This window comes from Jaculus jaculus, chromosome 8 (assembly GCF_020740685.1).
Source record: "Jaculus jaculus isolate mJacJac1 chromosome 8, mJacJac1.mat.Y.cur, whole genome shotgun sequence".
Lineage (NCBI taxonomy): Eukaryota > Metazoa > Chordata > Mammalia > Rodentia > Dipodidae > Jaculus > Jaculus jaculus.
In genome coordinates, this window is record NC_059109.1 from 24,109,094 (window position 1) to 24,125,726 (window position 16,633).

Consider the following 16,633-nt stretch of genomic DNA (forward strand, 5'->3'; position numbering starts at 1 on the left):
ACTGCATCTGGTTTATGTGGGACCTGGAGAGTTCAACATGGATCCTTAGGCTTCTCAGGCAAGCACCTTAGCCACTAAGCCATCTCTCCAGCCCCGCAGTATGTTTTTAATTAGTAATAGGATGTGATCATGTCAGATGTTTGGATATTGAGCCAGTTTATGTCAAAGTATGCAGAAGTCATAATCTCTTTTATAATTAAGAGACTAAAAAGAAATTTGGGATTTTCTTCTGCAAAGAGTAAAGGTCCACAGACATTTGTGAGGGTTTAAAATTCCTATAACCTCAGCAAACACAGTTTTTCACACAGTCACATTATATTGTGCTCACTGGGCCTTTCTGAATGACTTGAAAAGTCATCATTTACTAGATATGTGTTTTCTTTGTAACTAATGGATGTGATATATTCAGAGAAATTAGTGTGGAATCTGACACCACTACCACCTAAACACTCTGCTTTCTCTTTAAGAGTTATGTCTGGGGCCGGGCGTGGTGTTGCACATTTAATTCTAGCATTTGAGAGGCAGAGGTAAGAGGATCGAGGATCGCTGTGAGTTCAAGGCTACCCTGAGACTACAGAGTAAATTTCAGGTCAGCCTGAGCTAAAGTGAGACCCTACCTTGAAAAGCAAAAAAAAAAAAAAAAAAAAAAAAAAAAAAAGAGTTATATCTTGGGGACTGTTGAGATGGTCCAGTCAGCCTTGTACAAACTGCACAAACATGAGGATCTGAGTCCAGATCCCCAGGGCCTATGTAAAGTCAAGTATCATGGCTCACCCCTGTAATTCCAAGATAGTATAATTCCCAGGTTTTGATGGCTAGCTAATCTAACCCAATCAGTAAACTCTAGCTTCAGTGAGAGACCCTGCCTCAAAAACTAAAGTTGTGGGAAGGGATTATGAAATTTTTTAATATTTATTTATGAGAGAGAAAGAATGAGTGCACCAGGGCCTTTAGCCACTGCAAATGAACTCCAGACGCATGCACCACTTTGTGCATCTCACTTTACGAGGGTCCTGGGTAATCAACCCAGGTCCTTAGGCTTTGCAGGAAAATGCCTTAACCACTGAGCCATCTCTCTAGCCAAATAATTATGTAAATTTTTAATAATTGAAAAAATAAGGTGGTGAGCAATTTTGTAAGGTACCTCTAGCTTCCAGATACACATGCACATACATCTACAGACATACACACAGTTTTGTTTGAAGAAGAAAAATGCATTTGTTTTTAGTTACAGCGATCGCACTATCTGTATTTCAAGAAGAAACATCTCAGTCAGTGAACAGTGATGATCATCCCTCTGGAAGGACCCATTCTCTTTCCATAGAAAGAGCTCAGTAAAATCTCTCTGGTAGACGCCAACTGGAGAATGATTTCTTAGAAAAATGCAGCTTGTCTTAACCATATGTGACTACTTTTTACCTTTTTTTTTCCATTATAGTCATTGGAAAACTTTGTTTTAGGAGACTATAGCACTCCATGTTCTAATTTTTTTTTTCTATTTCAAATAAATAGAAATGGTCATGATAATGTTTTTGTATTTAAGATCAAGACTATAGTGATGATATTTTTTCACATATTCCATGAGAGTTGATGATAGTTTAACCACTATATGAAGGTGATTTGAGAGTAGCCTAGGGATAGGGACCTAGATTTCAATGCTAACATTTACTGAATACTTGATGATTGTAGTCATTAATTTTGGTTACTAGTGTTTTAGGTTCAAAATGAATTATCAGTTTAAGAAAAACAAATGTAATGTAACTCTTTGTTCCTTTCTAGATCAGTGTATTGTTACACGGACTTACCTCTTCCTTCACAAGTTCTGGTTCTTCAGTGCTGCTTACTATTTTGGGAACTGGGCCTTTCTTGGGGTAAGTATGGCTTTCCAGGCACAATTCAAACACTTTGTGTGCATCTTTACAGCTCACTTGTACCTCACTACTACCATTGAGTTCTAAATACATTGTTTCCAGTTACTTCTTGATTTGAACACTAACACAGAGGTCACTTAAATTTACAGGTATTCTTGATTGGATTAATTGTATCCTGCTGTAAAGGGAAGAAGTCAGTTATTGAAGGAGTAGATGAAGATTCTGACTTAAGTGATGATGAGCCCCCTGCCTATTCCGTGTGACAGCCCTCTGTCCAACAAGACCAGTGAAGCTGACTATCTGTTAAGCATTTTCAAAGTAACATTAGGATGAACTATTGAGCTTTCATCAAAAGTGGAAGCATGGCCATTAAAAAGAACTATATTTTTTATGTTTTCTGAGGTAACATTATTGTATCATAGATTAACATTTAAAATTTCTTTAATAATATTGTATAAATATAATAATGTCAGTTTTGTGAGGGAATGTTTATAGAAAATTTTCCCTAAATGTATAATAGTGTTAAATTGATTAAAAATCTTCCAGAATTAAGATTCCTTTTTGTTACTTTTTAAAAATATCATAGTCACTTTTATCTGTGACTTACAGTATCCTGAATAATATATAATTTAAAGTATCTATGTGGCTTACATACTGTTCACAGTATTTACTCATGGATTTTCTACATAAAAATATTAATTTAGCTTGAGAAGATTTTGTGAAAAATGTTCAAACTGCTTAAAACCATGATATTCTAACATATGTTATATAATAGTCAAATATCAGTTAATTAATGATCTTTCTACCACATGAATATTTAAGGCACATGTATTGATATATACATACCATTAGTTTTATATAAGACCTTAAATTTGTATTATAATAAATAGAGATATCAAAATAATACTTAGTAATCTTGAAAAATAAGTTACTGATAATTATAAGATGTATAAAATCATACTGAAAGAGTTTTTCACTTAAAGACTTGAAATATGCAGGAGATACAGTGAAAGCTATAATAATGTCTTTGGAATGCATTCTGGATAGTGGAAAAATCTAATTTACTAACATAAATTAGAACTCATTAAAAAGTATCCTTGAAGTAAAATGCTATTATGCTTCTGGAAGAGATAAAACAATTAACCCTTACCTCTAAGTACATTTGCTGCCTCTTAAAGTATTGGTAGCCCCCTTGATGTGCTTTCAGAGCCTTCATCCTTGACCTCTGCTTTTGTTTCTACCTTCAGGGTTATTCCCCATGATGTTGTTCTTCCTATTCATATTTTACATGTTCTCCGCTGCTAGCCTCACATGCTCTCAAATTTGAACTTTTACTTACGTGTTAACTAGAAATTACTGCTTCAGTTCCAACAGCTTAAAAATTAATTCTGCATTATAAGCACATTGAGCCTTTTTTTTCAGTTTAGTTTTTTTTTTTTCTTGACAAATGGCTCAAAATCCAGCCTACCTGACCATGTAAATCAAGCAAATCTTATCACTTGTATATACCAGACTCATAGTGAAGTCATGATTACTTTTTAACTTTATTTCACTTTGTCTGCTCCATTCTTACTACCCCACTCACTGTCCTATGAACTGAATAGTATCTTACCAAAGTCCCAGGATTTCAAGCCCTGACCCTCAGTTTCTGGGAATATGAGTGGGAGATTTTTTGAAGGTAGTTAAGTGGCTGGGGAGGTGGCTCAGAGGATAAGAGCATTTGCCATTCAAGCATGGGGGCCTAAGTTTGATGTGGAGCACCAATGTGAAAGCTGTTATGTACACATGCAACCCCAGTCCTGTGGGGTGTGAGGACAGGAGAATTACTGAGTCTCACTGGTCTGCCAGCCTGGCCAAAAATTGTCAGCTACAGGTTCAATGACAGACTCTCTCAAGTGAACAGTGCAGAAAAGCAATATAGGAATATGCCTGACATTCTCCTCTGCCTTTCACACATGTGTGCATCTTCACACCTATGCAAGGTAAGCAAGATAAAATTTAGGCTACTAAATGGAGCCCTAATTTCATGAACATTGTCCTCGGGAGAGACATCTGGTATGTGCGTGTGGCATTGAGAAGAGGCTAAGAGGCCATGTGAGAACACAGTTGGAAGGCAATAATATGCAGTCTTAAAAAAGACATTGCAAGAGACCCAGCACCTTAATCTTGAACTTTAATCATGGTCTTCTGGCCTCTATTTCTGTCATAAAATAAATGTATATTTTGTATATCATTGAGTCCGTAGCATTTTGTTATACAGCCAAAGCACAATAACCCATTGGTTCTTAAACGTACTTGCTGGCTGTTTTGCCAATCTCTGGCTCCTTTCAGTTTTTCCTGACATTTGAAATATCCCCTCAAAAAGCTTTTATTTATTTATTTTTTTAGAATGAATCCCACAACCCTCCTGTGCTGTTTAAGGCCTTTTTGCTATTTTATTTTTAATCTGCCTCGAGCTTTATCTCATCCCCACACCATTTTGTATGAGTGACTCCTCACATTCGCACTGTTAAGCTGTTCCTTCTGCTTGTTACATGTTTCTGAGAAATCCTTATTCAAGTCTTAGAGTTAGTGTGACCACATTAGATTCTTCTGCCTTTATGTCCCTCGGGTGAAGATAGATGTTGGCTCTCCCTACTAACATGGCTTCCTGTACAGTGTGTCATGTTATAACTCACTGCCTTCATGTTGAGCTCTTCTGGACTGCAAATCCTTGAGTATGACTCCTGCTTTTGCAGTTTAGTTCTGAAGGACTAGCATAGGTCCTATGGAAGGTGCCCAATTGATGGGTAAACTTGCTGATTAGAAGCATTGTGCCTGTCTGCATAGGATAAACCTCCATTTTATATTTTAAAAAAGAGTAATGTGGCTTTAATGATTTCTTTTGCTACCTAGGAGTTTAAACATAATTTATCTTAAGTATTACATATATTTATTCTAGGAATTTCTTGTCATACCAACTTCTTAGCTTATTCTAGTTATATTTTCTTAAATATATATTTTACATGTAACGTGTTTGTGTGTGTTCAGGTGGTGTGTGTACAAGTATGTGAAAGTCAGAGGTAGATGTTGAATGTTTTCTTCAATTTCTCTTCATATTTTATTATTATTATTTTATTTTGACATTTTTTGAGGCAAGCCCAACAGACTGCCTTTTTTTTTCTTTTTTTTTTAAATTATTTATTTATTTATTTGAGAGCAACAGACACAGAGAGAAAGACAGATAGAAGAAGAGAGAGAGAATGGGCGCGCCAGGGCCTCCAGCCTCTGCAAACGAACTCCAGACGTGTGCGCCCCCTTGTGCATCTGGCTAACGTGGGACCTGGGGAACCGAGCCTCGAACCGGGGTCCTTAGGCTTCACAGGCAAGCACTTAACCGCTAAGCCATCTCCCCAGCCCCAGACTGCCTTTTTTTATGGGTGTGAGAGAGAATTGGTGTGCCAGAGCCTCTAGCCATTGTATCCGAACTCTGGATGCGGGTGCCATCTTGTATGCATGTGTGACCTTGCATAACTTGCTTGCATCACTGTGTGTCTGGCTTATATGGAACCTGGGTTATCAAACATGAGTCCTTGGGATTTGCAGGCAAGTACCTTAATCATTAAGCCATCTCCCCAGCCCTATTTTCACTTTTTGAATCATAGTTTCACTGTGTTGCCTATGTTCTGAACTTATTAGGTAGGCAGATCAGCTGGCCTTGACCTCATAGTTATTGCCTGCCTCTGCCTCCATGGTGCTGGGATAACAGGTGTGAGCTACAATATTAGGTGTAGCCACATTATTTTTTTGAGACAGGTTCTCATATTGAACATAAAGCTCACAGATTTGACTAGACTATCTGGTCAGCAGGTCCTAGGGATCCTCACCTCCCCAGTCCTAACAATACAAGTCCACTCCACCACAGCCAGATTTTTCATGGATGTTGAGAATCTGAACTCAAATCATCATGCTTGTTCAGAAAGGTCTTCTATCAACCTTGCTGTCTCTCTAATCTGGTAAATATATTTTGTTCTAGGTTTCTAAAATCTGTTCCCTATTGTCTGCTTTTATCCTAACACTACCTTTTGCCACTTCTAGTGATACAGAATTTTGTTGAATTTTATATTTCAAGGTCCACCCATTAACAGTATATTGCCTCTGTGAAGTCCTTATACAATGACTAAATTAGTCTAAAGTAGTGACTTTTCACAAACCCATGGGCCCTAATGTTGCATTCCAACATTCAAGGTGATTAATTTATTTTTAACCATGTAGCACAGTAATGACAAAATGAGAAACCAGACGCTACCTTTTAGCTCAGTGCTAGTCTACCAAAGGAAATAAAAATGCATATTGCATTGGGAAAGAAAGCCAGTTAAGAATAAAGCAGTATTTGAAAGTGTGTTTTACTGCTGAGCTCCTCAGTAAATGGTAAATGCATAGTTATACAGTAAACATTAGTTACAGCACTAAATGTACATCAACCTTGATGATGTCAGCTTCAATGTGACAGAATACCTATAGAAAAATCACCTTATAAGGAGGATTTATTTTGGCTCACAGTTTTAGAGCTGTCAGTCCACGGTCAGCTTGGTTCATTACCTATGGCAGCCACACATGACAAGATTCCGCATAGCAGAGGAAGCTACTCACCTCATGGTGGCCATCTAGCAAAGTGAAAGAAATTAGGGGGACTGACAGACAAGATTGCCCACTGATGCAATAGTAGCATGACTGTTGTAGAAATAACCACCTGTTTGTTGTCTGATTGAATTTGAGACACAACCCTTGGGAGTGAATTCACCCCTAATAATATAAATCTAATCAAAAGTTTATGTCTGGAAAGGTTGTTTTCTCTAAGAAGAAAGCTACTACTTTTGCTTAGCTAAATGGATATTTTGTTCCCCAGTTGCCCTCTAAATATTAGTGTTTATGCCATAGACTTAGTACTATCCTCATATTTTTGGTCAGAGAAGGGAAAATGTCTCAAGCAAAATGCTTTTATCATAGGAGGTTAATAGATAACTATTTTAAGTGCATAAAGTTAGAAATAATACATTAAAATCTACAACTAGTCTATTAAAGATAGAAATGTTTAAAACTCATTTAAAGGAGAAATTTTATTAGAAGATGAAAATGTTCATTGCAATTATGTATAAATATATGTAATATGTATAAATATACATGTAAATGTATCTTTGAATTTCCTAGCTGCCAAGACAAAGGAGGTGGTAAGTGGTAAATAGTTTTTATACCTGATAAAAAGAAGCCCTCAATATCTTGGAGATATTTTTTCTACCCACCCCTACCTTGGCATTGAAATTTAGAAGGAAATTATAAATGTGCTAAAATATAAATAAGAAAGCATATATGATGGTATGATGATCGAATTTGAGATCATCAGGGAAAAACTAGGGGGCTGTCAAACATAGATTAGGTTTGTTTTTGTGTTTGTATTTGTATTTATTCTACTGTGCAAATATTCAAGCTGCAACATATTTTTGGCACAGAGTGGTGATGACTGAGTAGGTTTCTAGTATATAAAAAGTTCCATGCTTTAGAATTTGAAATATGATTAGTAGCTTAGGGGTTCTTTGCAGTATGTGTCTCATGCCTTGAATTAATATACATTAAACAAATCACCTTATCAAATCACAATGAAAATAGTCCAAGGGCAGGAATGCTCATGCCTTCAAAGTACTTCAAAGTACATCCTATCCTTGTATCATAATCAGGGTTACTTGAGTGTAGAAGTGGTGTGAGTTATAAGAGACTTTAGGACATTCTTTGATACCTGATTAAATACCCACTGTATTACCCATAGTTCTATATGGTTCTGTAGAGGAAGAGTAGCTAGAGATGTCAGAGTACCTGGTAGCTAACTGCTCAGTCCGTGAATCCTGAAGCTTCCGAACATGGGGACCATAATTGAAGGCCTGGGGGGAAAAAAACGGGATTCTCAGGTCCACAAGTTAAGTTGATAAATAAAATTAGCCATAACACCCACCCTTCAGCAGAAACTACCCACAAGGTTTCTGTAATAGACTGCTTCATGTAGCTAAGATGAACGTCCAGACCAATTTACTACCAAACCTTAGCACTAGACCCAAAGACCCACCCATTGACAGTTCCTCCAGCCAGGTGGCTGGAAATCCAAGAGGTTTTAATAAACTCATAAATCTGTTGGGGGGCATGTATTCAAATTTCCACAGTATCCACATTTTCTGTGTATTTCAGATTGAGGTGAGTTGGCCTGGACAGCCCTGGCATACCAGCAGTGTTAAACTAAATGCCACCTGTCCCAGACAGCTTCATGTTGCTGAGATGAATTTCCAAGTCAAGCACAGTTTATGGAAGGAAATGCTTTAATGAAGCTTACAGATCCAGGGGAAGTTCCATAATGACAAAAAAGAGAAAACCCACTGAGCAGGATTTGAGGATTTGGGGGCTCCCTGAATAGATGAACCCCAAGTTTGGGTTTGACATACCTTTAACAAAGAATTGATAAAGATGGACTCAAGAAGGATAAATTATGAATTATTAAGTATACTTAGGGGGAAATCACAAATTGTATTAATATGAGGAAAATTGGGATCTATGAAGGGAGGCTAGAGCAGAGTCGTAAATATGTATGAAGTAGGAATCATGCTGTCAGGTGGAAACACTGAATAGTTTATAAGGTTAATTTGAGATAAATGAGGCTTTTGGGGGGGGGACTGAGTACTGCCACAAGCACTTTGAGTTAAACTGAAGCTTTCAAGAAAAGACTGAGGCAGAACCACAAGCATGTGAAAGATAGCACTTAGGTATATGTGTAGAGAGACTTAGAAGGAACACACATGGTATCTTCCGTGTGCTTTCTCATGGAGGGAAGCTAAGAGGGCAAATGGTGAGTTTGAAGGCAAAATATATAAGAAGGAAAATGTCAAAGCAGAGACTAAGAAATTCAGAGGAGAAATGTATAATGAAGAGTCACACTCAAGTTTACCCCAAGTTTAAAGAAATTGCACAGGTGGAGGCCTGGAATTATAGTAAGTAGATCTAGAGTGTAAAGGGAATAAGCACATGGTAGATTCAGAGACCAGAGGAAAATTATGCATGTAACCAAAGTGAGAGGGTACCCCAAACTATAAAGCAGACCAAGAAATGGTGATATCCTTAAGCTTAAGGAAGGTGTACGGCTCCTGAGATAAGCAAATGCTAATCAACTTATAAGCAATCAATTGTCCAAGTGGAAGGAAGGCTGGTTAGTGAGTGTCTGAGAGGGGTGAGGAAGTGATGGGGAGAGTCCTGTATGGGCTCCAGATGAGAACAGTTGATGCTAAGTGAGGTGGATGGGCATCCCAGGGGCAGGAGGACTGTTTAAGAAGTGCTAATTCATGGTTCTCAATAACCAGATGTCAGTCCCAAGGTTAGAGTCAATTCATGGGAAAAGAGAGCACACATTAATACATTAATGTTCAACTCAAGTCTGATGATAAATACAAGTCACTGCCCAATCCTCCATCTTGCATACCTACATTTGACAAAGCTTATCCATACCTCAGCTAAGCACCCACAGTTGCAGAAGAAAAAGGGGGATCTACTGGCACCTACTTGTTCATTAAATTAATGACTCTCCTCATGGAAAAGGGGGAGCACTTTGATAGTTATAGTATGAATGTAAGACCAAAACACGATCTAAAATAAGTAGGACAAATATCAAGTTCTACTAGCTCCATGTCTGGCGTCTTGAACCTGTGACAAAGCCTGTGGGGCTCCAATTCCACCTCTCCAGCTGAGCTGCCGACAGCCTAAGAAAAACTCCAATTCTTTGCAGATGTTCCATATTCTGTCATCTCCAGTATCCTGGGATCTCCCCTGCAACCCATGGATTATTCATGCCATGGCTTTCCAGTGCCTCCACACAGGGACTGAAACAATTCTACCTCAGCATTCAGTGGCTACTTCAAACAAACAAACAAAAAAAGTGTTGTAAATCCAATCTTTCTTGCATTTGTTATCCTTTCATAGTACCAGGTAGGCTACCAAATTTGTTAATCCAGTGTGGGGGAATAAAGTCAACTCTGAACAGCAGGAAAACTCAAGCATTCTACATTCAGGCCTCCTACTTTCAAGAGCATTCTTCCTGCTGCCCTAACATAGAACAACCTTCTCAGTGGTGGTAATCTTTCAAACAATTGCAGCTGAACTGTCCCAAAATGTTCATTTCTTTCTGTGCCATATGCTTCTGCTCACACTAACCCATCGCTTCTAATTTTAGCTTTGCTAATGTTCTCAGGACACTGGAAGTGCACAGCCAGCCTCTCACACAAACTGTCCATCCTGGCAAAGTTTTTCTGTCTCATAAGCCAAACCTCCACATTTCACAGTACTTTCTGCATTTAAATCTTCCCAAACTCCCACCAAAATGGTCCATCAAACTTTCCTTACAGCAAAACTTTCACATTCTTCAAATCACTTCCAAAATATCAAAAGCCACGCAATCTAATGCATACCCTCCACTCCTCTGCTACCAATTTTCTGCTGTAGCTGCCTTCACATTTCTGAGACAGAACACCTGGCCAAAAGCAGCTGATGGAAAGAAGATTATTTTGGCTTATCTCAAAGGAGTAGCTTCATGATGGCAGGAAGAGAATGGTGGAGCAGAGGCTGGACATCACTTCTTGCCACAGCAGGTGAGAGATAACAAGTGAGCTTGTCTCTGACAAAGGAGAAGCTGGCCTATAACACACCCAAGCTCACCCTCAATGACACACCTTCTCCAGCAAGGTTCCACCTCTCACATTTCTAGGAACAAGTATTCAAAACATAAGTTTATGGTTTATATCAGATTCAAACTAACACAGATTTGTAAAAGAATTCAATTCAGAAATTATGGCTTAACAAGAAAGGGAATATAATTTGCAACTATTTTTGAACTTACTGGATTAGTGGTGAAATTGTCCCTGTTGGAGAAATGGTGGATAATATGATCTTTGAGTTTTCTTTACCTATATAATATATGAGCTTTGTTGCCTTAATTTGATTTAAAAAGTTTGAGCTTCAAGGTTTCAAAAAATGCTAGCATAAGTAATTGTTCCCTTTTGTCTGTTTCCTCATCTATAAACTGGAATAATAATACTTATCCATACTGCTGCCCTGATGGGATAATTAGAGGCCTTTTATTAGTATACCGTTCTTTGTGCACTGCCTTTAATTGATCAATTCTCAGTATTAAGTATTTTAATTTCTAAGATTCTTTTTCTTACTGTGGTGGCTTGAATGTAACATGTTGCCTATAGCATCATGTGTTTGTGATTAGCCTCGTATTTAATCTCTAGCTGGTGGAGCCTTTGGGAGGTGGTGCTTTGTAGGAGGATGTGTCATTGAAAGTGAGTCCAGTCTTATAGTCTAATGCTTGCTAGTGTTAGCAAACTTACTCTTCTCCCCCACTGATGCAGAGATCTGACACCTGGCTTCCCCTCCTACCTTGCTTTCCCTGACATGATGAATCGTTTCCTCAAAACCCTAAGCTTCCATAATCTGCTTCTAGTTGGGTGTTTTATCCCAGCAACAAGGAGGTAATTGGTATACTTACATAATACTCTTCAAACCATCAGAGTTCCAGATACCTTATATGTAATATCCCTAAAGTAAATACCTACTGAGTCACAAACAAGCATATAATTTTGTATGAAGAACTCAGATTGCATGAAGCCTTAGTATTTTGAACATTAAACAAACTTTATAACTATGTTCATCTCCATTTCTCTGTTTCATGACTTGATTTCCTTCAAACTGAACTTCGAATTTACAAACACATCCAAGAATAACACCACAGTTAATAAGTGCAGTGGTACCACTTCATTAGGAAGCAGGGCCCACTGTGTTCCACCTTCCTCATGTGGCACTCTCACTGGCATACTTTGCCTCCTGACTTACCTGAACATACTGAGTGAAAAATTTCTCTTGCCAGACCATGGTGGCCCATGTCTTTAATCCTAGCATTTGGGAAGCAGAGGTAGGAGGATTGCCATGAATTTGAGGCCACCCTGAGGCTATATAGTGAATTCCAGGTCAGCCTGAGCAAGACCCTAACTCAAAAATCCAAAAAAAAAAAAAAAAAAAAAAAGCAAAGATTTCTCTTCATGGAAAAATGTGAATTCAAAATAATGACATTTTTGTAAGGCTTTCTTCCTTTAGGAGTATGTACCATCACTGCAGAGTATAAAAGCAAAGCAAAATTGAAAAGGAAATATGTTACTTTGCAGCTGGAGTCTGTGCTGAGTACATATGCTTGGTTTCTTATCACCTGCGACAAGGCTGCTGACACCAACAGTGTGGTAAAAGTAGAAAGACTACTTTGGGTCAAAAATCCAACCTTGGTTGCTTAGTGACTGGATGATTTTAGTCAAGTGATTTTATTGTGTAAACTTGCTTATTTTATAAAATGGACTCACATTTCCTACTTTGTCATCAGAATGATTCAGAGCGCAGAATTTACTAGACAGTCATTGTTGCCAAGAGCTGCTCTGCATACATATAGTCTTAGGAAAACATAAGAGTGTGTGTGCATGCATGCACACATGCATGTGCACATGTATGTGTCTATGAGTGTGCACATGCTATGGCATACATGTGGAGCTCAGAGGACATGCGGTACTCACCTCCATCTTAAAATAGCATCTCTCTTGCTTGCCCATGCCAGTGGTGGGTTAGCTGACCAGTGAGCTTTTAGAGTCTCCTGACTCCATCTCCCATCACCATTGTTGCACTAGGATAACAGATGTGCACACTATTTGCACCTGGCTCCATATGGGAGTTCTGGGGATCTGAACTCCAGTCATCAGGCTTGTGCAGCAAGTGATTTTAAGCACTGACCCATCTCCCCAACCCAACACAAGTTTTGGAACCTAAAATGGATTTGATTGTGTGGGTTGGACATACTCATTACACTTGGCCACACTTCCCACAATAGTACCCAACATTGGCAAAAACATGCTCCAGGACTCCTCTTGATTTTGGATTCTAGGCCCTATGTTCTGTTCCTAGAGTTGCAGGGAGTAATTTAGCTTTAAAAACAAAAACAAAAACAAAAAAAAAACCTATACTCTGACATCTCATAATACAAAACAAAGCACTAATGTTTCCACACCCTCATTGATTTAAAATTTCCTATGGGTGGATTGGGCAGAAAAGAGCTACAGAGATATATAAAGCATGGCCTCTGATCAAAAGGGAACTTCTCATTCAATCATATTTTTTTTCCTGAAACTTTAAATTAAAATTTTATAGTATAGAGCTAGAGTGATGGCTTAGTGGTTAAGGCATTTGCCTGCAAAGCTAAAAGACCCAAGTTCAATTACCCAGTATCCATATAAGTCAAATGCACAAGGTGGTGCATGTGTCTGGAGTTTGTTTACAGTGGCTAGAGGCCCGTGTGTTCCTTTTTTCTCTGCCTCTTACTCTCTCTTCAAATAAAAATAAAATATTTTAAAAATCACATAATATAAAGCTCATAAAGATGGAGAGTATAAGGGCAGTTAACAGAAGCTAGGAGATGGAGGAATATTGATAAAGGGCATAAATTGATATAGTATGAATAATTTCTGGGTACCTAGTGACTAAAGTTAACAACATGCATTTAAAATTTGCAAAGAGTAGATTATAGTATTTCTCATCACACACAAAATTTGGTGAAGTGAGGTACATACTAGTTTCCTTGATTGTAGTAATCATTTCACAATGTCTGTGTACATCAAAACACCATTTTAACATCAGACATGGTACATACCTTTAATCCCAGCATTTGGGAGGCAGATGTAAGAGGATCCCTGTGAGTTCAAGGCCAGCCTGGAACTACAGGCTACAGGCCTGGGCTAGAGTGAAATTCTAGCTTGGGAAAAAAAAATTAAGTGAGCACACCACTTTGTACACCTTAAATATATATAATTTTTGTTGGTTTTGCTTCAAGTTGTACATAAATAAGTGTAGGAAACTGTTAAAGGTACAAAAATGTCAATCATAATGAATTAATTTTCTACTTGTGGTTTTTGTTTTTGTTTTCTAGATTTTTTTCTGTTTATGAAATCTTTTATGTTGGCTCCAAATTTCTGAGCTTAAGCTCTCTTGGGTAGCTGGGACCACAGATGCATGCTGCCAGGCCCAGCTTTATTTTTATTTTGCCTTTAACTCTTTTCACTCATAATCCTTTTCCCCTTTTCCCCAGTGCTTTCAAAGTAGAACCTCTTAATTTTCATCTGTACAACTTCAAATATCAATTTTCCATGCAAAACTATGTTTGTACGCATATGAAAGCTGAACAACCTCCAATAGCTTTTCCTGCCATTGTAGCTGACTGTTACTCTCAGTCTCTCCTTATTTAGTTGAATTTTTCCAGGGGATTCTTTTTTCTTTCTTGGTTCCCCTTTCAAAACTGTCCCATTTGATTTGACAGCAAAAGAAGAAATTTCAACTGTGGAAGCCCCACAATTCCCAGCATGACTCTTTCCACTCAGTAAAGCCGATTTTTCACCTTTTCTAAGCCTCAATCAATGGTGTCTCTCCTGGAATTCATTAAGACTATTGCAGTGTTCATCCTTCATCTAAGCTATTTGGATTTAAAAAAAAAAAAAAAAGGACATACTTACCCCCTAATATATCAAAATTGTATTGGGAAAAGCTCATGACTCAGCACTTTTAATTAATATGTGAATTTGATTCTCTATAAATGTTTAAGTAAAGCAACTAAAGGCAAACCAAACAAAAATCAGTTTACTTTCATTGCATAAAACTCAGCACCTTCAAAGTCACAAAAATTTCTGTGCAGACTGACCTTTTGTAATTGAGATGTAAATATTATGTACTGTACTTATAGCAGTAAGCCCTTTTACAATAAAAATTAAAAAACACCAAGAATCCTTAGATATTTCAGAAGGTCCCACCAGAGATAGTGGGAGTACCTGGATGTAACCCTAAGGGGTCCCACAGAGGGCTTTCCTGTACTATTGTAGCCCATTTGCACAAGTGTCCCAGGAATCTAGTAGATTATTAACAGCTGGGTTAAGCAAGCTTGGGTTGATGTTCTCAGAGCTAAGTTTTGTTTAGCCCACCATCTCAGTCTCTTTCACTGTCTACCCTTTCTCCACACAGAACACCCAACCGTCTTTGGTTTGCTACTGCTCAGCAACCTTGCTTGTTCCCAGTCTCCACCTTGGCTTTGCTGGAACAGTCCCTACAGAAGTCCTCTAACCTGCATAGCTGTGGACTCTGGCAAAGCCTGGTTCTGTGTTTGTCTCAGTTGCTTAATAATTTCGATCTGACACAGAATAATATATGAATTAGCAATAGCTATGTGCTGTCTAGGAATTTTTCAGCAGCCATTCAGTAAAAGGTGACTGCTATGATGGTATGCATGGTGTTCCTGAACATAGAACCAACTCCACCCAGCTGTCTCTCTATCTTGGTAATCTTAGTAGTTCATTGATTTCTTCCACCATTATCATTATACCTACATACTGAGATAAACATCTTTATGGGGAATATTTAGACATTTAAAAAACACAACAAATGTTTTCTGTTCAAAGAAACTTATAGTTGTTTTGAGAATTGAATTTTTTTTTTTTTTTTTCTTGACACAGGATCTCTCTATGGCCCAAGCTGACCCAGAACTCTTGGCTCTTCCAACCCTAAGTGCTAGAATTATAAACATCTCATGCCTGGCAAGTCATTTATTGAAAGACCTTACCTAGATCTCTTGTCCTATTTTCATTTAACAGATCCTTACAAAATACTCCAGCTGTGGTGACATAAACATTTCGGAAAAAAAAAATGTTTGTAGCAATATTCCTATGATAGTTAATGTGAGAGCAGCAATTGCTATAAGGAGTCATAGTCCTATATGAAATACAGAGTTCTTTACACAAAGTAGATAACCAACTCTCACTGCGTAGCAGAGTATGGATGATACTGGGATTTCAAAGACAGCAAAAGAACTGCGAGATAGAGTCCAGCTATAAGGAATTCACCTGTCATAGATGGGTTCACTAGTGAGGTCTTGGGAAAGCCCTGACTTGATAACTGTGACTGATGTCAGTAACACCAACAGTCCTCATTGCCAGGCATCCTTCTTTTGTTGATGGCTATAGACAGGGTCTCCAGAATACATCTACATCCTGGGTACAGGTATTTAGGACCTTCACTTTAAAAAAGTTCTTAACCTGACTGAGAGTGACTAAAACCTTGATGATACTTGATGGTTTTCAATAGATACCTTAGAACAGGGCTTATTAAACTTTTTCCACTAGCAACCACTTTTTAACCTAGAAAGTTTTACATAACCCCAGGTATAAGCAAGTATAAAATACATATACACATCGAACATTACTGATAATAAATCATGAATTTATTTTAAAACAATTATTTGGGATGCATGTAAGTTCAGTATTTACTGAAGACAAAAGCAAGTTTGCATGCTAATTGCTTATTTTTATGTAGAGAACTAAGTCTTGGCTGAGTAATTGATAATGCAGGATATAGAGCATCATCAACAATTTTCAGAGTTGTTCCATATTTTGATTTTATAATCATCAGTGCTGAGAATGCCACTTTGCATAAATGCATAGTACAAGATGGCAGAAGTATATTTAGGATCATTTCAGAAATGTTAGAAATTTTGTCTTAATCCCAAGCCAAAATTCATTTAATAATGATTTTTTTTATGAAACTCAGGGAAGCAACTAAACAATTTGTATAATCAAACACTGGTACAAACAATCCGAAGACATACCAACTGAATCTTT

The 16,633-nt window shown here is 37.8% G+C and overlaps 1 protein-coding gene across 1 annotated transcript in view; it reads left to right on the forward strand.

Annotated features, from left to right (window-relative positions):
* Positions 1–2,408, forward strand: part of Lmbrd1 (LMBR1 domain containing 1) — a 102,959-nt gene extending 100,551 nt beyond the window's left edge. Inside the window, exons 15-16 of the mRNA XM_004653065.3 lie at positions 1,780–1,871; positions 2,021–2,408. Coding sequence (XP_004653122.1) covers positions 1,780–1,871; positions 2,021–2,134 — 206 coding nt within the window. The 3' untranslated portion in view covers positions 2,135–2,408. The remainder of the gene's footprint in view (positions 1–1,779; positions 1,872–2,020) is intronic.
* The last annotated feature ends 14,225 nt before the right edge of the window (positions 2,409–16,633 follow it).